Genomic DNA, 24,126 nt, shown 5'->3' with positions numbered 1-24,126 from the left:
CGAGCCCGTAAAACTGTACTTAGGTCCGTGTGTCCGTGTGTCCTTGCCTCGCCTGTACACATACACACACACATACACACACACACACACACACACACACACACACACACACACACACACAAGTACTTCCTTCATTCACACGTACGTAATGTTTAGGGGATAAGTGTGTTAAGTGTGTGAGTCAATACAGCGCGTTTTCATAGCCCCTGACCGTTTAGCAGCAGCAGCAGCAGCAGGCAAATACACACACACACACACACACACACACACACACACACACACACACACACACACACACACACACACACACACACACACACACACACACCAACACACACCACACACACACACACACACACACTTAGAAACAGACAAACGGAGGGACAACACAAATAAACGAAAGGAACGACAGACAGACGGACACTTATTGAGACACGGAGGAGCCTCAGGAAAGAGAGAAAGAGAGAGAGAGAGAGAGAGAGAGAGAGAGAGAGGAGAGAGAGAGAGAGGAGAGAGAGAGAGAGAGAGAGGAGAGAGAGAGAAACGGTGGTAGACATGTGCGAGGGAATCAACAGCGCGGAGGTTGTGCTGCGTGGACAGATAAGAAGAGATAAAGGTCTGAGGGGCGCCGAGAGGAAAGGAGGGTAAGAAGATACTAAATAAAGCATATATGGAAGTTGATTGAGAAATGAGAATACGAAATGGCTGAGCAGTAAATTTTACTATTATGGGCCAAACAGCGTTACTGTAAATCAAGGTCGATAAAGTTAGATTTGAAAATGAGGTAAGAAACAAATTGGTTCTCAAACAGACTGGCAGATCAGTGGAATAGACGCAATAATCGGGTTGTTTGTACCGAGTCATAAGGGATGATAAGTGGAAATAGGTAAGAATGTTTTCACACAGAAATTGCCACGTGTATGCCTGATGGCTTCTCGCAGCTTCCCTTATTTTTTCTATGTTCTTATGTTCGTAACCCTTCTACTGCTACGGTCATCCTTTGTCGTCATTCAGTTTGGAGGCAATATTACCTTAGTTGCTGAGGCGCCACGCAAGATATTTTTATTTTCTTTTAAATCACCTCACTTCATCCTTTTTGTCCATCATTCAAAGCCACAGTTGGAAAAAATTACTGCAAGGTCAAAAGAAAAACGAAACTTCATGGATTTTGTCTACTATAGATTGAAGAATAATTTAGGAGTCTATTATATAAAAATCCATGTCCGAAAAATCGTAGATGACTGTTCAAGAGGGAGGTTTTAAGACAGTTATCATCTAATTCTTGATAATCTATTAAGCTTTCTTCTTTAGGGACTAGCACCTCAGTGGGTAGACTTTTTTTTTCTTTTTAGTTCCTTTTGTTGTCATATATATATATATATATATATAATATATATATATATATATATATATATAATATATATATATATATATATATATATATATATATATATATATATATCTATATATATATATATATATATATATATATATATATATATACGAGTATATATATATATATACATATATATATATATATATATATATATTATATATATATATATATATATATATATATATATATATATATATATATATATAATATATATATATATATATATATATATATATATATATATACTGCGTGATGGACTAACATAAAATGTAAGAAGGCGCTACTCTGGCCAAAGCAACTGCCGCATACGGGGGTCGAACTCGCAACCTTTCAGCCAGGAGTTCAGTACCTTACCACGGGACGAGGCGAGGAGGCAGCAGAGAAGAGGAAGCTTTGAATGACAGAAAAAGAAAAGAAGTTGGGATATAAGAGTAAAAAGTTAGAAGATGCAGAGGATATGAAAGTGCGAAAGTAGATTGAGAAATGGGGGAAAACAGGAAAATATAAAGTAATTACGAGTTAAAATCATGAGTTACGAAGAAAACTGAAGTCACTAAAAGGACGGCAAAGTGAAACAGAAAGTAGACAATTAAAAAAATGTTATCTTAAGACATACACACCTTAAGAAAGAATAGATATTATAAAAAAAAAATCTGAAATAATAGAAATAGAAATAAAGAAATAATAGAGGTTATCATCATGGAATGGTAAGTGTATATGAGACCAAGAAAGAAAATCATTGTTATGGAACAATAAGAGGGAAAGAGAGGGACTAGGAAAAGGGAACACAAAAAGGACTGGGAAAGAAAATAAAAAATAAAGGAAGAGTGATTAGGAGATAAATAATGACGGTATGATGAAGCTATCGGATAGAACAAGATAAGGAATTACAGGTTAAAAAATGCAAGAGAGAGAGAGAGAGGAGAGAGAGAGAGAGAGAGAGAGAGAGAGAGAGAGAGAGAGAGAGAGAGAGAGATGACGCCCTGGTTCCTGCGTCAACGTGATCGCCTAACCGCAGCGTCAGCACTCAGGCAGCTGCTGTCACCACTGCCACCCATCTTCCACCCCACCCCCGGGCTCTCTCTCTCTCTCTCTCTCTCTCTCTCTCTCTCTCTCTCTCTCTCTCTCTCTCTCTCTCTCTAAAGCAAAGAATGAAAGAAAAAAATAAAGCATCAGAGAGAGAGAGAGAGAGAGAGAGAGAGAGAGAGAGAGAGAGAGAGAGAGAGAGAGAGAGAGAGAGAAAACTGACTGACCTGCCCAACACTACCACCACCATCACCACCACGTGACGTGACGTGAGGGGCGTGACGTGATTGACTCAGGGACGCCCGCTCTGACCCATTTCCGCCCCACCACCACCACCACTCCCCTCACAAGCGACCCTTCCCTCACGGATCTCTTAACCAATTATTTTTCTGCTAGGTAAACTTTTTTCCTTCAATAGCCTGAGTTATTTTACATTACTTTCTGGCTAAGCTCTCGTAAATACTTCTGTAGGCGTAAAAAAAAAGTAAAATATTAATTATCCGTTTCTCTCTCTCTCTCTCTCTCTCTCTCTCTCTCTCTCTCTCTCTCTCTCTCTCTCTCCCTCTCTCTCTCTCTCTCTCTCCTTGCTAAGCTCTTGCATCCCCTGTGCGCATTTATTTTTTCATCTATCGACTTATTTATTTACTTATTCCTTTAATTATTACTTGGTGTGTGCCAAGAGTGTGGGATGGAAAGGTTGTGCTTAATCTATCTATCAACTATCAATTCACTTCTTCTTATAGTTATCAATATGGTGTGTGCCCAAAGTATAAGACAAGGGTGACGAAGGGGCGATGGTGGGGCGGGCAATGTGCCTGGCTGCTCCTTATGGGCCGAGTTCCTTCCTTTCCCGCTTGACACGAAGCGCAATCAGAGTTTGGCAGATAATGGAGAGCATCTGGCGGTCTTAAAAACTACGGGACACTTCAGTACTATGTATATTTTTTTCCCATAATCCTTTATCGCTTTTCAGGACACTCATTTTGAGCTAAAAGATGTTTACTCAGCTCTGCAGTCTAGAAAATGCAAAATTAACGTCTTATTCTCTCTTTTCTCTGTAAGCTAATGCATACTTTACTTTATACTACGCTGAGTATTAGTGAAAGAAAGATAAAACTACGGGACACACCAATCTTCAGGATTTTTAAGTGTCCCTCTAGTGAGGTGATGTCGCACTCACACGCTGCATCACCGTTTCCAAGAGGAATTTTGTAATTTTATATCAATCTTTGAATCTTTGGTCAATAAACTATCTTTCTCTCTCAGTCATCCAATCAAACAATCAATCAATCTATCCATCTATATATGTGAGGTGTAGGGTATGACTCAGGACAGCGCTCAACATCATGGGAAAAACATCCTTGAGAACCCAACTAACCCTGTGAGCAAAGCCTTTCAGAGCACGTGTCCTGGTGGAGTGACACTCACTTTCAACTAGTTCAACGTGTGGCTGTCCAGGTGAGGATGAGCCTGGCTATTTGAAGATGCTAGCCGCCAGACACTACCCTCTTGATCCCAAACACTCCCATGGGAGGCGGCAAGACGTAGGACGGCGGCGGTAGAAGTTAGTAGTGGTGGTGGTGGTGGTGGTGAAGCGAAGTGTTGTCTAAAGCGTCAAATTATTGCAGTTACTTTTTATTTGAATTTTTTATCTATTGCCTTTGTTTCTAGATTTTAAAATTTCATGACTGTCAAATGAATAATTTTCCGTAAATCTCTCTCTCTCTCTCTCTCTCTCTCTCTCTCTCTCTCTCTCTCTCTCTCTCTCTCTCTCTCTCTCTCTCTCTCTCTCTCTCTCAGACAGATTTCAATCACCAAATTAGGTGATTCCTTCGTGAAAAAAAAAAAAACGAGGAAAACTTTGAGATTGGCGTGGGAAACTTTGTGTGAGTAACAGCGAGGGAGAGGAGTGAGAAATAGGAGAGTGAAGAGTGTAGAGGGAGAGGGAGTGTGGGAGAGGGGGAAGGAAGTGTGGCGGTGAGAGGCAGCAGATAAAGGTGAATGTGTTGCAGAGTTGCATGAAAGGTGGGAAGAGGGGAGAGGGGAGAAGGGAGAGGGAGGAGGACAGAGTGGTGGTGGTGGTGGTGGTGATGGTGGTGGTGGTGGTGGTACGTCCAAACAATGCAGTATACTTTCTAATTTCACCACTATAATCACCACCACCACCAACAACACCACAACAACAACCATCACCACCACAACCACCATCACCACCACCACCATCATAACTGCAAAGGCAACCATTACCTAGTCACCAAACATCACCTGTACCGTGCCTTCGTCCGCTACAACCACCATCACCACCACCACCACCACCACCATCATTCCCACGCCTCTCCACCACCACCATTCTCACCACCACTATCACCTCCCGCCCCTGTCCCTTCCCGCCCCGGTCCCCCGTGCCCTGGGCTGGTTCGCGTCCCAGATAGGATAGCTTTTACACCCCAGTCTGGCTAATTGAGTCATTTCTCATGGAGTGGCGAGTCGCCTGGCCCGGCGGCGTGGCTGGCGAGCGGGCCAACACTGCCCCCTCTGTCCCCGGCCCCGCCTCACCCCGCCCCTTCCCTCTGCAGTGCCTTGTGGCCTCGTGAAGATCTTGACTTACCACGACAATCAATATGAAGGTAATTTCTTAAAGGCAAATGTTTACGCACCAATTTATCATTATTATTATAGAAGCATCGCGTTCTGTACTATTGAAGGTAATCTCTTAAGAGGGAGTGTTTACGCATCAGTTTATTATTACGAAAGCGTCATGTTGTGCATTATTGATCTGCGTAATTACTGTAGCCGCCGATGAAACTCATGACACCACAGGAGTCGATCGCCACGCCTATAGTGCAAATATACTGAGGACAGTGGTGGGGCATATAGCAGGGATACTAATGGTGCTACTGCTGCTGTTGTTTTTGCTGCTACTGCTGCTACTACTACTGCTACTGTTACTGCTACTGCTACTGCTACTACTACTACTGCTATCATCTTTCCGCTGCTGCTGCCGCTGCTACTACTACTGCTACTACTAATAACATTGCTACTACTGACACCGAAGACAGTAGAAACAAGAAAATAATCGACAAGGACAACAACAACAACAACAACAACAACAACAACAACAACAACAACAACAACAACAACAACAAAAACAACAACAACAACAACCACACCACCGCCACCACCACTCTACTCACACAGCGGCAGTCAACAAGTCCACACACTGAACATGTACCAGGGTGGCCAGCCTCTTCCTGCTTCTCCCTCTCCTCCTCCTCCTCCTCCTCCTCCTTTTCCTTCGTGGGACAGACAGGCAGACAGACGGACATGCGGAGAGACAACCAGACAGACAGACAGACAGATAGGTAGAATGATGTATATTCTATGGTGTACACACACACACACACACACACACACACACACACACACACACACACACACACACACACACACACACACACACACACACACACACACACACACACACACACACACACACACACACACACACACACACACACACGCACGCACGCACGCACGCACGCACGCACACACACACACACACACACACACACACACACACACACACACACACACACACTCAATCACTCTCCCTCTCTCTCTCTCTCTCTCTCTCTCTCTCTCTCTCTCTCTCTCTCTCTCTCTCTCTCTCTCTCTCTCTCTCTCTCTCTCTCTCTCTCTCTCATTGCTGATCTTTCTATTCTTTACTGTCACCTCAGTGGACTAACACTACTATTACCTTTCTCAGCCTAATGCATTCTGCTACTTCTTTCCATATGATAGTAAAAGAAACAAAAAAAAAAACGAGCTGGAGGAATGCAGAGTAAGGAAAGAATCGAGGGAAAGCTAAGCACTTTGTAGGTATCTTGAGGAATTTGGTGAGTCAGAGCAGGGGAGAGTAAGGAAAGAATCAAAGGTAACTTACGCCCTCTATATGTAACTTGAAGAATCAGAGAGAGAATGCAGCGCAGACAGGAACGACAAACAGTTTAAGAAGCATAATCGTCAGAAAAAGCCAAAACAACGCAGAACTAAAGAAAGAAGGATACATTATTCAAAATAGGAAACGTAAAAACACCATATAACGTGAAGCTGAAGGAATGGGACGAAGATGAGGGACAGAGAGACGATGAAGAAGAACAGGTAAGGAAGCAAAAGGTTCTGTAGAATTTTAAGCAGGGCGGGACGAGGAAGGGGACGAGTCTGCTGAGTGGATCGGGTCGTCAGTCTTGAGCCGCGACACACTCCGCCGCCTGTCACAACTTAGTCCCAAAAAACCATGAAATCCAATTATCACCCAAGCGTTCTCCTCTTCCCTCCCTCCTGTGGGCCCTCCTTCGTGCTCCCTTCCTTCTTCCTTCTAGTGTGGCAAGCTCTCTTCTTCCCTTCTCCTTTTTTCTTTGTATCTTAATCCTCATTATCATATTTATTTTTATTCTTCCTTCTAGAGTGGTAGTTCTTCTCTTCTCCTTCTCTTTTGTTTATATCATAATCTTCATAATCATATATCTTTTTATTCTTTTTTCTTTCTAGTATGGCAATCCTTCTTCTCTCCTCCTCTCTTTTTCTTTCACTACATCTTTATCCTCATTACTGCATTGTTCTGTTTTCGTCTGCCTCCTCCTTTTCCTTCTTATTTGTCTCCTGTTTCTCCTTTTACTCGTTTTCGTCCTCCTCTTCGTTTTTACTACATCCTCCTTCTCCTCACTACTATATTCTGTCTGCTTTCTGTCCTCTTCCTCCTCCTTTGCGTCTTCATATTTATTTCATTTATTCTCATCCTCCTCCAGTTCCTCCTCCTACATTTTTTCTCACTACATCCTCCTCCTCCTCCTCATTACTATATTCTGTCTGTTTTCTGTCCTCCTCCTCCTTTTCCTCCTCCTCCTTCACATCCTTCCCCTTCCCCTCATACTTGCGTCACGAACTCACTGTGACGTCTCAAGTAAAGGAAGGGGGAAAAAAGAGAAGCTGTAAAGAAATGGGAGTGTGAAAAAGTGAGGAAAGAAAGACAAGACCCCAGAGAGAGATTTAGGCTCGAGAAGTGGAGGAGGAAAAAGAAAAGTAAGGAAAGATTTACATAACTTTTTTTTTTTCATTCCGTCTGGAACCATTTTAGCCTCACCTGACCAAACTCTCACCTGTGTGTGTGTGTGTGTGTGTGTGTGTGTGTGTGTTTGTGTGTGATGTAGTTCATTCATTTGTTATTACACAGAGAAAGCCATAGAGTAGATATGAGGATGCATCTCTCTCTCTCTCTCTCTCTCTCTCTCTCTCTCTCTCTCTCTCTCTCTCTCTCTCTCTCTCAGATGGTAATGATAATTGTAGCTGTGGTGGTGATCGTACTCATAGTACAAGTGGTGGTGGTGATAGTATTAGCAGTAGTAGTAGTAGTAGTAGTAGTAGTAGTAGTAGTAGTAGTAGTAGTAGTAGTAGTAGTAATAGTAATAGTAGTAGTGGCAGCAGCAGCAGCAACAGCAACAGTAGTAGTAGTAGTAGTAGTAGTAGTAGTAGTAGTAGTAGAAGTAAAAGCAGCAGTAGTAGTAGTAGAAGTAAAAGCAGCAGTAGTAGTAGTAGTAGTAGTAGTAGTAGTGGTAGCAGTAGTAGTGGTAATAGTAATCGAAGTAGCAGTAGAATAGGTGTGACTGCAGTGAAATGGTGGTCGTTGTGGTAATGGTAACTGAAAAATAGCGCAATAAAAAAAAATCTAGAAAAAAAGATTAAAAGCGTGAGATAAGATGCAGGATACACTAGATAACACAGGGTAAGTAAGTAAGTAGGTAAGGCAGGCAGGCTAAGGCTAAGGGCTCAAGAGTGACATGTGCACGGTATAATCAGAGGTAATCCCCGTCACCCTTGCACTCACTCCGCCAGAGCAAAGCGAGCAAAACTCCGTGTCTTCTTCACTCGGGGACTTAACGCTGCTTGTGACACATGTCTTCAGGTCCGGCGGGGAGGCTAAGTGAGAGTGGCACTCGGAGAAGGGTGGCACTTTGGGAGAGGCGGCACTGTAGGCGGGAGAGGGACCAGGGAGGGGAGGCTTAGAGGGGCGAGCAGCTACTGACACCATGGCGGGGAAGAGAAAGGCGCCTCTGTAAGGGGGAAGAGAGGGAGCAGGGAGGGAGGTGGGTGTGTCGCTGTCTAGGTGGGAAGGTACTGGCTGGATGTCACGGAGATATGCTCAGAGGTTAGCTTCTGATGTGTTACCGAAGGGGGAGTGACTGAATTAAAATGGGATAAGAAGTAACGGGATCAGGTTCGATAGAGTTTGATTAAAAATAAAAGAGATAAGAAGAATATAGATATAATGGTAGATGACACGTAGAGACTCTGTTATCAGGTTGTTCAAGTTCGATAGTTATATTTAAAAAGAGATAAGCAATCGGTTCTCATGTACAACAGTAGGTGACAGGAAGAGACTCTGTACGTAATCAATCTGTTAGTGTAGAGTCAATAAAAAAGCTTTAAGAGATAATTCGATAGACATACAGAAAGGGATAACAGATTGATAAAGTAAATACGTTTCATGCAAGGCGTGCTTCTTGCAGCTTCCCTTACGTTCTTATATTCAAAGTCGACCAAGGTATAGAGGAGATCAACTTACATTAACTGAAATGTAAGAGAATGTATATTACTTTTTCTTCAGCCTCAGTATCTCTACCACATTTCTCAGGCATGAAAGTCATGAAAAGAAATGGCGCTACTTTTCATCTCATCGCCTCTCATTTCTCCCCCAGACGAGGACGCCGAGGGCCGCAAGAAGAAGCCTCGCCGCAACAGGACCACCTTCACCTCGGTGCAGCTGACGGCGCTCGAGAAAGTCTTTGAGCGCACCCACTACCCGGATGCTTTCGTCAGGGAGGAGCTGGCCAAGCGAACCAACCTGAGCGAGGCTCGCGTGCAGGTGAGGTCAATGAGTGAAGGGGTGAAGGGACAGGACGGAAGAGGAGAGGGGAAAGTAAAGGAGAAGGGGAAGGGGAATAAAGGAAATAAGAATGCCACAAACAAGAAGTAGAGCAGAACAGGAAATGTATATTGAAAGTGACGGCAAGAATTCATCTGGTTTATATGTTGGTTACGTTCATGGAGATGTTGTGCTGTGAGATGACAAGTGGTGACAGCGACGCGAACGTGAAAATTAAGGAAGATCTGAGGCAGTGCGTGGTGGAGAATACACTGATATAACACCACCCATAGTCTTGCGATGAGAAAACTGACACGTGGATGACTGGAACGGACTCAATAATCAGGTTATTAGTGCCCAGTCAACTGGGAGTCTTAAAAGAATAGATTTATTGAAGGGATGACAAGTGGATATAGGATATATAGGATATAGGATATATAGGATGGATAACAGGAAAACTTAAATGGTTAAATAAATTATAAGGATGGTAGGTATAAGTATCAAAAGGGAGCCTTAAAAGAGAAAGAGGAAAATGAAGACAGGATAAGTACAAAGACTGCCATAATGACATTGAGAGACAAAGGAATAAGCGAAAGAATGACACAACACTGAAACACCTGGAAAAGACTAATTAAAAACAGCGACCACGAATATAGATTTAGCCGAGAAGAATAATGTCATGGAAATATTGGAACTGTGATGGCCTGAGCGCCGCCGTGTGAGAAGGAGTAGCGACCTCAACAGACGCCGGTCACCAACCTTTACTCTCACTTCTGTTTTGTGTTTACTGAAGCGCGAGGAGCCGCGGCAGTGTCAGGGCGACGCACTCCCCGGGACGTCCCTGCCTGTCCTGCTACTCCTCTCACCGACACCTGCCTCTTCTCCGAGACAGTCACGGGCTCTGTGTAAAGCCTTGGTCAATAGCCTAGTAACAGAACACACTCACTTCCAATGCTGTTAGCGTCTTTCTTCAATCGCAAGTCTATGATCATGTTTTAGAACACTCACTTAAGCGTTTTCCTTCTCCATCTGCTTAGAATCTATAATCAGGATTTAACACACCCATTTTAATGTTTTCCTTCAATCGCAAGTACTCTAATATGCTTAGAGTCTATAGTCAGGTTTCAAAATACTCACTTTAGCGTTTTCCTTCAATCGCAAGTCCTCTTATCAGCAATGAATCTGTACCCAACTCTTGAAAGGTGACTGTTAGCAGGTCAGAGGATGTAAGACACAGTTAAGCTAGTGAAGAAGGTTACTGGACTTCTTACCATGACTTTACTACAGTGACATGCACCACCGCTGATGTGGTATCGCACAGAGGACAAAAAATGAAAATAGTTTAAGTGTTGTGCCTTCCGGAAGCAAGTCCTAAGAAGGCAACACTCAGGGCGGTGCCGTGGTCTTGGCGTCACTACCTTGGTGCTACCGACATGCTAAGGTCCGCATCCTGAAACACCTCGACTACTTTAAAGAGGCTCTAATTGAAGTGAAACGGTTTTTAAGGGCGTTTTTACGGTTCTATGGAGAGATTAACAAGATTTCTACATCAGTAACGGGAAAGCACTCTTAAGAACTCGGCTAATCATCTTTGGGTTTTGAAAATAGTCGTGATGAGAGAGCAAAGCGTTTCTGAATATGTCTCTAGTTCATATTCTTAAGCGTTTCGCTGTCTGATCGTGACTGGTTTTAACAAGTCTTGCTGAAAGTAATGAAGATTTTCAGAGACGTTCAGATGATTCTAGTAATAGTTTAACAAAGATTCTGCATCAACAACGGGAAAACCAGTCATTAAAACCTAACTAATCAACTATGGCCTTTGAAAATAATTCTCATGAAAGACCAAAGCATTTAAGAATACGGATTTCAGCTGGCCGGTGCCACTGAAAATGCCCTTGTTCTGAGTCGCTGTGCGCAATGAGCGGCCCGACAGCTTCCCTCGCGAGTCAGGCAGGGCGAGGAGCAGGGCGGTGAGCAGGGCGGAAGAACGAAAAGGAGAAGTCAAGTTACAACTTTAGGGGACCTCGGGGGCCGTCACTCACCCGGCATACCACCGTCACGCGCCATGCGCCCACCGCTGCCTCACAGTGCCACTCACCCATGCCATGCCACCCTCCTCTGCCACTCACTCACCACTCATCCATCCTCCACTCCACCTCGTCTTTCCCTTATCTCCCACTCACCGTTCAATAAGCCAAACTAAGAATGATTCCTTTTTTTTTTATTCTCTCTCTCTCTCTCTCTCTCTCTCTCTCTCTCTCTCTCTCTCTCTCTCTCTCTCTCTCTCTCTCTCTCTCTCTCTCTCTCTCTCTCTCTCTCTCTCTCACGTCAGTAAAGCTTTTCTCTATAACATGATCTGGTGTTCCTCCCTTCAACTCACTCACTCTCTCTTACCCCAAGTCAAGCATTGCTCAAGATGGCGGAGGAGGAAATGCCGTGTGTGTCACTGTGTGTGTGTGTGTGTGTGTGTGTGTGTGTGTGTGTGTGTGTGTGTGTGTGTGTGTGTGTGTGAGAGAGAGAGAGAGAGAGAGAGAGAGAGAGAGAGAGAGAGAGAGGAGAGAGAGAGAGAGAGAGAGAGAGAGAGAGAGAGAGAGTGGAGCAATGACTGACACCTGTCCTAGAGAATTTTGCCATCTCTCACCTGTCTACCTCTACACACACACACACTCACACACACACACACACACACACACACACACACACACACACACACACACACACACACACACACACACACACACCTGCCTCTTGCGTGCAGTCAAAATAAAGCTTCTCTCTACCCTTTCCCACCACCTCCCACCCCAACCCACTATCCCTTATCCCCCATCACCACCACCACCACGCCGCCGCCGCCAGATCCCTCGCCCTACCTCCCTGTGTCATCCAATCTCGACACCATCACCACCACGCGACCATAACCTGCCACTACCACGTACAGAATCACGCACTCAATACAATCAACGTCTTCTTACCTCCTCCCATCAAAGACGACCACTCCCCGCCCATTCCCGCCCATGCCCGCCCACTTGTCTGCACCTCATCACCATCCTTACGAGCCTCACGACCCTCCACGACGCCCATCCAAACCCTCCTCCATTCACGACCTGCCCTTTCGCTACGGTACTGAAGGCTATAAATTTTCCAGCAAGGAGTGTGGACCAAATAGCGAATAACCGCTGCATGTGTCACCTTCATGCTAACGTGTTCAATGGCCCGCGTGCTCAAACATAGCGGCACCGTCACTCTCCTTAAAGCTCTTTCTTCTATGTCTTTATGGAAACGGCGTATTGAGCGTTTTCTTTTTCATTCTTTCTTCTTTTTTACTTCTGTCAATAATAATTAGTTGTAAATAATAATAAGTAATAGTGTCGCCCAGTGTTATGAAGCAATCCGGGATCATACATTTTTTTGTTATATGAGAGGGGGACTGGCCAAGGGCAACCAAAATTTTGGAAAAAAAGGCCCACTAGAGTGTCATTCTCAAGAAGCAAGTCAAAAGTATTATCCAAATTTAGAGGATAAGTGTCTGGAAACCTCCTTCTCGAAAGAGTTCAAGTCATAAAAAAGGAAAAATACAGAGACACACAGGTCCCATAAATAGGTCATTCGCAAACCAACCTAACGAACCTACAGGTCACATTAAACAAGCCATTCACAAGCCAAGGTCACCCAATGAAACCAAGGATAACAGCACAAACATAAGACCATCAAAAGGTCACATTCAACAGGTCATTCACAAACGCACACAAAGTCACTCGCAGGCCACGCACAGGTCACAATGAAGACGGCGAGGCATCACATGAAAGGAAGCTGAGGTGAACTATCTTAGGCACGACTGTCGACAGGGAGAGGAAGGGAAGGGAAGGGAAGACAAGAGTTACACGAACGGGAGAGGGGAGAGTTAGTGGAGAGACGGGGAGACGTGGAGAGAGGGAGAGAGGAGAGGGAGGGGTGGCGCACAGAGAGGGAGACGTAACATGTGTATACGTAAATTGGTGGCAGTAAATATTATACGGCAAGACGGTGCGTGCCAGCTGCCGAGGCCACCCACCTGTCTGCCCCCTCCTCTCCCCACCTGTCCGTCCCCTGCCCGCACCAGCCCCCTTTCCCCTACTGCTCCCCGTACCCTCTCCCCCAGCCCCTCCCCCGTCCCTGCCCGCCCTCACCTGTCGCCACACTCATTGCAACGCTTCCTCCTCCTTTTCCCCCTCCTCCTTCTCGTTTTCCTCCTCGTCTTCGTTCTCTTATTCTTCCTCCTCCTCCTCCTCCTCCTCCTCCTCCTCCTCCTCCTCCTCATTCTCCTCCTCCTCCTCCTCCTCCTTTCCGTTCGTCATCACCACCATCACCATCACCACCACCAGCATCATCACCACGCATCATCAACACCGCAGGTCTTATTAGATCCTTCGCCACTCATCACCTCATTAACACACACACACAAACACACACAAACACACACACACACACACACACACACGACAACCAACCAGCCAGCCAGCCTATCACCGCATCTCACTCTCTCCATCACCATAACTCAAGCCACTCACCACCATCTCCTAATCCCCGGTGTCACTATCACTACCACCGCCATCACCGCACGCACCTCACCTCATGTCACCACCACGGGCTCTCTGAAACTCATCACTATTGGTGTGTGTGTGTGTGTGTGGTGCATAAGGGAAGGGAAGGGAAGGGGAAAGGAAGGAGAGGAAAGGAAGGAAAGGAAAGAGGAGACAGAATGAAGGGAAGAAGTGAGATAGATTGGAAGGAAAATAAAAGTGAAGGAAAAGAGATGGAATGAAAGAAAAGAACAGACGCGACAGAAAGAAGGAAGGAAGGAGATGAAAAAAATGAAAAAGGGGAGAAAGAGGGAATGAAACAAATCGTTCTCGCATTAAAATAAATTGAGAAGGAAGGAGATAAAATAGAAGAAGAGGAGATAAGGAAGAAAATTAAGACGAAAGAAGGAAATCAGTGAAGGAGAAAGGAAATGAATAAACGGAAGGAGAGAAAATAAATAAAGGAAAGGAAGAAGAAAAGGAGAAAAAAGTGTAAGAGAAGGGGGAGAGAAATGGAAAGGAAGGAGGGCAAGGAACGGACGGAAAGGAGGAGATAAAATAGAAGAAGAGGAGATAAGGAAGAAAATTAAGACGAAAGAAGGAAATCAGTGAAGGAGAAAGGAAATGAATAAACGGAAGGAAAGAAAATAAATAAAGGAAAGGAAGAAGAAAAGGAGAAAAAAGTGTAAGAGAAGGGGGAGAGAAATGGAAAGGAAGGAGGGCAAGGAACGGACGGAAAGGAGGTGAGAGGAGGAATAAAAAAAAAAAGAAAATGAAAGGAGGAGGAGGAAGAAAACGGAATGGAGAGAGAAAGGGAGCGAGAAAGATAATTAAATGAAGGAAATTAAGAAAAAAGATAAAAGAAAATGGAGGAAGGAGGAGAGGAAATGGAGTAAATGGAGAAGATATGGATGGGAAGGAAAAGGAAGGAGGAAAAGGTGATATACACAGCAAAACTCGGAGAAAGACGCGCACACAAGACGAATGAGAGGGAATGTTAGTCCTTCTGGTAACTGACACACTGCTGAATCTCCCTCCTCCTTCCCTTTCTCCTTCCTTCCTTCCTTCATCCCTCCAGACCTCCCTTCCTTTCCTCCATCCTTCCCTCCATCTCCCTCTCTCTCTTTTTAATCTTTCTCTTTATTTTCCTTCATCCAGGCTTTTCTTCATCTTTTCTTCGTTTTCTTCATTTCTCCCTCCCTTCCTTTGCTCAATTCTTCCATCCTTTTCTCCATCTCTCTTCTCTCTATATATATCTTCCTCCTTTTTCTCTCTCTTCTTATGTCCGTCTCTCATTTCCACCTTTCTTGAACTCCCCTTTATTCCTCCATTTTTTCCTTCATCTCTCTTTATCTTTCTTCTCTGCATTTCTTCTCTCCTCTCTCTTTTCTTCCCCTCTTTCGTTACGTCTTTCCTCCACAGCAATCTTTCCTTTCTTTTTCTCTCTTTTCATTTCCTCTCCTAACCTTCCCTCTCCTCTCCTCTCCTCTCTTCTCCTTACCATCTCTCTTCCTGATTTCCTTCCTCTTCCTCTCTCTCTCTCTCTCTCTCTCTCTCTCTCTCTCTCTCTCTCTCTCTCTCTCTCTCTCTCTCTCTCTCACACACAAGATCCTCTATAGCAACATTAACTTTCTTTAATTAAATCTTTCTTTACATGTTTTGCTACTGCAGTTTTCCTCCTCCCCTTCCTCTCTCTCTCTCTCTCTCTCTCTCTCTCTCTCTCTCTCTCTCTCTCTCTCTCTCTCTCTCTCTCTCTCTCTCCATTATTAAGTCACAAGGACGAAATATTTCCTCTACCTAGCTGCTCGGTGAGAGAGAGAAAGGAGGAGGAGGAGGAGGAGGAGGAGGAGGAGGAGGAGGAGGAGGAGGAGGAGGAGGAGGAGGAGGAGGAGGAGGAACGGGGTGGGCAGGGGATTGGAGAGAGAGAGAGTGAGAGCGAGAGGGAGAGGGAGGGTAGCGTGAGTGTGTGTGGTCTGCGTGGGCTTTTTGCGTGCATCTCACTCAGTTTGTCCCCCCTCAGTCAGTTTCCCTGAGCTCCGTGTGGCTGGGTGGCGGCAGTGGTGGTGGTGGTGGTGGCGGTGCGGGGTGTTTGCGAGGTGCTGCATATGCTTGAGTGGATGATTTGGTGCGTGGGTGACTGGCTGAGTAGATGAGATGAGGGAGAGTGTGTGAGAGTAGGTGGAGATTAATAATATTTGGTTGTGTGGCTGAGAATGTGTCCGTGTGGCTGGCTGGCTGACTGGCTGAATGTATGGCTGAATGAGTGTTTGGCTGTGTGGTTGTGTGAAGAGCTGGCTGACTGGCTGGATGGCTGTGAAGTTGTGCGAGTGACTGGCTGGCTGGCTGTGTGAATAGGTGTGTGTGAGCGGCTGACAGGCTGGCTGGCTATGTGGTTGCCTGTGTGAGTGTATGGCTGGCAGTGTGAGGAGCTGGCTGACTGGCTGGCTGGGTTAATATATGACTGGCTGACTGGCTGAGCGTGTAAGCGGCTGGGTGGGCGACAATAACTCACGGGCGAGCTGCAGTATGCTAAACGTTGGATATGAATTACTGACTGAGAGCTGAGAGGACCTCCACCACCACCACCACCACTACCACCACGCGACAGTTCTTACCCCCGCCACCACCACGCGACAGTTCCTAGCCCCGCCACCGACACCGCCACCACCACCCCCAGCGACACTTCGGCACTTCCCACCACCACCTAATTATACGGAGACAATTCATCATATACCTCTGCCAAGCCTCTAATTTTACACTTTACTTCATCATATCGGGATAATAATATCATAATTTCTACTGCTGCTACTGTTGCTACTACTACTGCTACTACTGCTATTACTACTGGCACTATTAACACTACTACTTCTGCTATCAACGCCAGCAATTGTATTATTATTACTAGTAGTAGTAGTAGTAATAGTAGTAGTAGTAGTAGTAATAGTAGTAGTAGTAGTAGTAGTAGTAGTAGTAGTAGTAGTAGTATTTATCAGCTTCCTACAATTACTTTCTATTCTGAGAGGACAAGTGAAGGTGGACAGAAAAAAATATTAAAACGATCTTGTCTATCTATCCATCTGTTTTTCTGTCTGTCTGTCTGTGCCTCGAGATTGACCGCCTGCTCTCCTTCTCCCTCCCTCTACTTCCCTCTCCGTGACCAAGGCCGCCACCGCCACCACCACCACCACCACCACCAACCCTCTCTTTCTCTCCCATCCAAGCTATACATTTTTTAGTTCCCCCTCCTGACCTAAAGGTTCTCCCGAGGTCTTCCACTCACCACGCCCTGAAACCTGCCTTCCCTCCCCACTCTCTCGTCACCGTCACCCCGTCTCCTCTCAGTCTTGTCCTCCTCTGAGCACGTTTCATAGATTCTATTTGCATTTGCGTTTCTCCTCCTCCTTCTCCTACTACTACTATTACTATTACTACTACTTTTGCAAATGTTGTCCCATTCCATGCTGTATCTCTGTGGTGCATCCATAATAGATCGATAGATTTACAGACCACAAACTAAATACATAGCTATCCATTATTACACATTAACCACTCGCAGTCTAAGAAACAAACTCCAACAACTACGAAAATAATTATATGACCGAAAAGTATCATAAACATTTACAAGTCTAGAGATAAAGATATCTATTCAAGGAAGCAAAGAATATTATTAACAAACATGAACGCTTCTGTAACTTCCTGACATTCATTTAAATTCACAAGCGAAGGATGTCTGAAGAGGCAGCGACGAGGACGGGCGGAAAGAAGGTAAAGATGAGTCGAAGAAAGAGGAGGGAAAGCAGAAGAGAGAAAGGAGAAAGATAGTAGACACAGAACCAGAAAGTAAAACAGATAGACAGAGAATAACTGATGGAGAATTAAGGAAGCCAGATGGAGAATGAGAGGAGGAGGAGGAGGAGAAGGAGGAGGAAGAGGAGGAGGAGAGAAAGGAGAGGGCCGAGGGTGAGGTGACAGGAGTGGAGACAAGGAGAGAGAGAGAGAGAGAGAGAGAGAGAGAGAGAGAGAGAGAGAGAGAGAGAGAGAGAGAGAGAGAGAGAGAGAGAGAGAGAGTGAAGAACGAGTTGGTAATAGCTCCCCACAGCTTCACAGTCCAACAATTAGTCGCATTCTCAGCCACCAAAACAAGACGGTGAGAGGGAGAGAGGGAGAGGGGGAGAAGGAAAGAGGGAGAAGGAAAGAGGGAGATGGAGAGGGGGAGGGGGAGAGGGAGAGAGAGAGAGAGAGAGAGAGAGAGAGAGAGAGAGAGAGAGAGAGAGAGAGAGAGGGAGGAGGAGGAAGAAAGAGGGTGAGAGGAGAGAAGGAGAGAGGGAGAGAAAGAGAAGAAGAGAGAAGGAAGGTTACTGCTTTTCTCTCTCTCTCTCTCTCTCTCTCTCTCTCTCTCTCTCTCTCTCTCTCTCTCTCTCTCTCTGTTATTTATTTCCTTTTTCTTTTTTCTTCGTTTTCTTTCTCTCTGTTTCACTTGATTTGTATTTCCAGATTGTCGCTGATAATGAGAGAGAGAGAGAGAGAGAGAGAGAGAGAGAGAGAGAGAGAGAGAGAGAGAGAGAGAGAGAGAGAGAGAGAGAGAGAGAGAGAGAGAAATTAAATTATGTAGTGCTATCGTTTATTTTGTTCCATCAATCTCTCTCTCTCTCTCTCTCTCTCTCTCTCTCTCTCTCTCTCTCTCTCTCTCTCTCTCTCTCTCTCTCTCTCTCTCTCTCTCTCTCTTTCTGCTTGCATCTCATCCTTTCCTTCCTTTCCCCCTCCCTCTCTCTCTCTCTCTCTCTCTCTCTCTCTCTCTCTCTCTCTCTCTCTCTCTCTCTCTCTCTCTCTCTCTCTCTAACTTCTGCTTGCATCTCATCCTTTCCTTCCTTCCCCCCTCCCTCCCTCCCTTCCTCTCTCTCTCTCTCTCTCTCTCTCTCTCTCTCTCTCTCTCTCTCTCTCTCTCTCTCTCTCTCTCTCTCTCTCCTTCCCTGCCAACCTCTCTCCTCTCCCTTCCTCTCCCTCACTCTCACTCTCCCTATTATTTTCCCTCTCCCCTCTCTTTGTTGACATTGTTTTTAACCATCGTGATCATTACCTGGGGGAGGGAGAGGGAGAGAGGGAGAAGGAGGGAGGGAGGGAGGGAGGGAGGGAGGGAGGGAGGGAGGGAGGGAGGGAGGGAGGAAAGAAGAGGAATAGGGACGAAGGATGGAGGTAAGACGGCCACTTCTTCCTCCTCCTCCTCCTCCTCTTCTTCCCTTACCTGTAAGTGAAAAGGTTTTTTATTGTTCGAGGATAGGTGTGTGTGTGTGTGTGTGTGTGTGTGTGTGTGTGTGTGTGTGTGTGTGTGTGTGAGTAGTAGTAGTAGTAATATTATTATTATTATTATTATTATTATTATTATTAGTAGTAGTAGTAGTAGTAGTAGTAGTAGTAGTAGTAGTGGTGGTGGTGGTGGTATTGTTGTCGTTGTTTTTGTTGTTCTCGTTCTTGTTGTTCTTGACGTTAGTGATGATGATGACGAATACAGTGATGATGAGTATAATGATGGTGATGATAATGATGACAATGGTGAAGGCGCTGCAGTGTCGTGGTAGTGGTGGTAGTGATGGTGGTGGTAGCGGCGGCGGCGGCGGCGGCGATGGTGGTGGTGGTGGCGGTGGTGGCGGTATTACAAATGTGAGCAAAGAAGCATGATTTGTTGGCGTCACGTGGGTGTGGCTGGGCGTGTGTCATTGCCGAGGGGAGGGAGGCACCGCATTAGTCTGACGTGGACACACACACACACACACACACACCGAGAGAGAGAGAGAGAGAGAGAGAGAGAGAGAGAGAGAGAGAGAGAGAGAGAGAGAGAGAGAGAGAGAGAGAGAGAGAGAGAGAGAGAGAGAGAGAGGGGGGAGGGAGGGGGGAAGGCACAACTATTACTCCTTCCTTCTTTTATAACATTTCCTGGTGAGAGAGAGAGAGAGAGAGAGAGAGAGAGAGAGAGAGAGAGAGAGAGAGAGAGAGAGAGAGAGAGAGAGAGAGAGAGAGAGGGTATAGGTCAGTAAGAAGCAATGAAACACAATAGCTTGGCATGAGAAAATCAAAAGGTGGCAGTCAGGACCCGGAAGGCCGACAAAGTAGTAAGGTGCACTGGACAATGGGTAAGGAGAGTGAAGCAGTATAGAGGCATAGAGGTGTAGGGCAGCGGGACAAGGGCATGGGGCGGGGCGGGGCGGGCGGGATGAGGGGGCGAGGCGTCAGTGAGTGAGGGACGCGACACGTGGGAGGAGGAGGAGGAGGAGGAGGAGGAGGAGGAGGAGGAGGAGGAGGAGGAGGAGGAGGAGGAGCAGACGAGACACTCTTGTTTTTAACTCCACTACATAGTTTTTTGTGATTCACGTGTCCACACATGGAGGAGAAGGAGGAGGAGGAGGAGGAGGAGGAGAAGGAAGAGGAGTAGGAGGAAGACTGAGATGAAGGAGATGAAAGGGGAGAAAAAATAAAGTCAGGAATAATGAAGGAAGTATTTTTATGGGCGTGACTCAAAGAATGTTTCGCTTTAGTTGACCCACGTGACGGTATTAATTCTGAAGTGCGGAGGAAAGTCACAACAGTACTGATGCAATGCTGCTAATTCCTCCTCATCCTCCTCCTCCTCCTCTGCACCCTCCCGCCTCGCATGCGTCACTCATCTTGTTTGCAATCCAGAGTAAAAGTATGACTTTCCACACTCGTCTACTCGCGCCATCATGCAAATAGGGCGCGGTGAGACACACACACACACACACACACACACACACACACACACTTAAATCTACCAGTACCACTAATACTGATACTATTGTTGTTGCCGATGCTGCTGCTGCTGCTGCTGCTGCTGCTGCTGCTACTACTACTACTACTACTACTACTACTACTGCTACTACTACCACTACTACTACTACTACTACTACTACTACTACTACTAATAATAATAATAATAATAATAATAATAATCTGTGGGAGCAAGTTATCACGCCAAAACAAACACGATTCGAAGGAAAACCAAACAACCACTTCAAAGACACACACACACACACACACACACACACACACACACACACACACACACACACACACACATTCACACAACCTGTTCATTACTTCTATACAAAAAGAAAGAAAGAAAAAAAAGAAAAGATGAACAACAACAACAAAAGAGAAACATCCTTAATATTCTCCCTTCATTTACACCACCCTTACTCCCCACTCTCCTCCACTACCGCCCTCCCCGTACTCTCCCTCTCCCCCCAACAGACGCCACGTGGTGCAGTAAACAACCACTCTCAGCTATGAGAGTAACTGTTCTTGTATCTGTCTGTCTGTCTGTCTGTATGTATGTCTGTCTGTCTGTCTATCTATCTTTCTATCTACCTGTGTGTGTGTGTGTGTGTGTGTGTGTGTGTGTGTCTTTGAGAGAGAGAGAGAGAGAGAGAGAGAGAGAGAGAGAGAGAGAGAGAGAGAGAGAGAGAGAGAGAGAGAGAGAGAGAGAGAGAGGGGCAAAAAAATAGTCTTAAGTATTAGAAGAAGGAATGAAAGAGGAGGCAGAAGGGAGGGGGAGAGAAAGGTAAGGAGAGAATGGGAGGGTAGGAGGAGAGAAGGGAAGGAGAGAAGGGAAGGGTAGGAGGAGAGAAAAGGAGGAGGAAGGAAGAGAAGAGAGGAATGAAGAAAGGTGGGCAGGAAGAGAAGGAGAGGAGGGTGGAGGGGAGGATAGGTATAGGGAGAAGGGAGAGGAGAGTGAGAGGGAAGAAAGATAGGGAGAAAGGGGGAGGAAGGAGGGAGGGAAGGGAGGAAAAGGAAGAAAGAAGTCTCCCCAAGGCGACCCTCTCAGCACGGGGGAAAAAAGTAACATCCCAATCCTTGTTAAGAAATGCAAATGTTTTGTGGCGGAGGAAAAAAATGTCCTACGTTTTCATTTGCGTTGACTACAGAGTTATTTTCAGAGAGAGAGAGAGAGAGAGAGAGAGAGAGAGAGAGAGAGAGAGAGAGAGAGAGAGAGAGAGAGAGAGAGAGAGAAAATTATGAACTGTCACTGAGTATCAAATCACATCAAACCTAAACACTATATAATTAACACAAACAAACCAACAAACCATGAATACATAATCACAATAGCAACTCCAGCAGATAAAATAAACAGACATCTAAACTAATAAATGGATAAACAAATTTCATGATATATCTCGATGCCTGTATCTATGACAAACCTTTTAAATCTTTACTCGTCTAGCGGGGAAGACCAGCAATGCGTGTCGCTGGAAATGGAAGCACTGCGGTCGGCACAAGACAAACGCAGCAGGAGCTGATTCAGTTAACCTTTTTTGCACTGCTAGACAAATCTTCCCCATCAGTATTAATAACTTCAATGGACACTAGTTTTGTGCATAGCTCTCGTAAATATTACTATAGTGTAAAAACACCGAAATAACCTCCTGCTTTTTCTCTGCAAATAATTTTTACAGTGCTATGAAGGTTACGGAAGGATGACTACAGCAGTAATGGGGTTAATACCAGGAATACACAAAAAAAATAATTACTGGCCTTTTCTCGTTGACAATGTTCCCTCAGTTAAAGGGTCGAGTCACTCACTACCATGAATGAAGCTTTTACCTTTACCGAAATGCCGCGTCATGTGACTTGGGCAATCATGTCCCTCCACTTTTTTCGATTTTCAGTCGTGTGGATGAAGTCTGAAGGTCTACATGTCAGGCTGTTGCTTTCTGTAATCCTGTCTATTAACTTGTGTTTTTGTCTTCCTCTCCCCCTCTTCCCCTCCTGTGATACTCAGCAGTTCGATTTTGTGCTGTCCAGCAGTGTATCCCATAGAGTTTAGTTGCCTTTTGTTTAATTGTTTGAGCGGTGAATAAGGCGCCGTGACTGCATATTATGATCCGTGCACGAGTTAAGAAAGGGAGCGAGGCACTAGAGTGGGGGAACAAGGAGGCGCTGAGAAGAAGCGGGAGTGATAGTATGGCAAGGTAGTAAGCAGGAATTTAATCTTAGTGTATTAGGAGAATTTCCTAACAAATTTTTACCTGATGTATTAAGAACCGTGCAGGAGTCGTGAAAGGGAGCGAGGCACTAGAGCGAGGAATAGAGACACGCTGGGAAGGCAATGTAGTAGACACAAATTTAATCTTGTGTATTGGAAGAAGCGTGTCGTAACAAATTTTCACCTGATGGTAGATAATTCACGACATTCTAAATATATATATCGTTAATTTTCACCAGTAAGTTCAACGCAAGCATAAACATTGTATCAGTTTATTTATTTATGGACTAAAGTTAATAAATTTCTTGGAGTTTTGACAATTTATTGCATACGTAAGCTAAACATGGTCGATTTAAATGTTTTTGAGATGTAAACTGTTGACAACAAATCTATCTATCTGTCTACTTATCTATCTATCTATTAACCTAGATAATTTATCAATCTGAGTGTGTGCTCTGAAGGGATAAAAACAGCACGAACTTAACGAAAGACGAAATGATAATCAGTCAGTACCAGAAGAAGGCCATTACTACCAGAACTTATTTCAATGTAAGACTGGTCAAGAGCAACGCAAATGAAAAAAAAAAAAAAAAAACACCTCTGAAGGTCCAATTTTCTAAAAGGCATTTCGAAATCAAGTTCAAATTTACATTGCGAACAATTTAAGCACATAAGAACATAATAAAATAAGGGAAGCTGCAAGACGACATCGGGACTACACATCTGCCTGTTTTCACCTATCATTCTCAGCCATAAATCTACTGTAGGGACGTGATATCCCTTGTTTTGTCCCGAGGAGCCGAGGCGCATTCACCCGCTAACACACCTTACCCTGATCGCGTCACCGAGGCGTGGAGGAAGGAATGGTGGTGTGTGGACAAGGGTGTGTCTGGGTCAGCCAAGCGAGGAATGGCTGGCCGGCGGTTCGTGTCTCAGGAAGTTAAGTCATAAGTACCCACTCACTCATTCACTCACTCACTCAGTCTCTCTTTTTCTTGATCTCTTTCTCTCTCTCGCTCACTCTCGTTAACTCATACCATTAAACACAAAAATGTAAGCGAGCAAATAAGTTAGCTTTATAATTAGTAAGTTCATCTTTACATTAAAAAACAATTGGTGGTGAAGGTGGTAACAGTGGTGGCGGCGGCGGCGGCGGCGGTAGTGGTGGTGGTGGTGGTGATGCATCGAATACTTATTTGACACATGAAAGTCCATCCAATTACGG

At 45.1% G+C, this 24,126-nt stretch overlaps 1 protein-coding gene and 1 long non-coding RNA gene across 2 annotated transcripts in view; one reads left to right on the top strand and one right to left on the bottom strand.

The window, feature by feature from the left end:
* LOC135092484 (uncharacterized) overlaps positions 1-24,126 on the bottom strand; it is a 64,535-nt gene that overhangs the window by 31,297 nt on the left and 9,112 nt on the right. The gene's annotated exons all lie outside the window — the stretch shown is intronic.
* Positions 1-24,126, top strand: part of LOC135092424 (pituitary homeobox 2-like) — a 44,599-nt gene that overhangs the window by 13,229 nt on the left and 7,244 nt on the right. The window contains exon 2 of the mRNA XM_063990905.1: positions 9,178-9,344. Within this exon, the coding sequence (XP_063846975.1) occupies positions 9,178-9,344 (167 nt within the window). The remainder of the gene's footprint in view (positions 1-9,177; positions 9,345-24,126) is intronic.

The sequence above is a fragment of the Scylla paramamosain genome, chromosome 3 (genome assembly GCF_035594125.1).
Source record: "Scylla paramamosain isolate STU-SP2022 chromosome 3, ASM3559412v1, whole genome shotgun sequence".
Lineage (NCBI taxonomy): Eukaryota > Metazoa > Arthropoda > Malacostraca > Decapoda > Portunidae > Scylla > Scylla paramamosain.
This window is presented reverse-complemented; position numbering and strand designations above follow the sequence as displayed.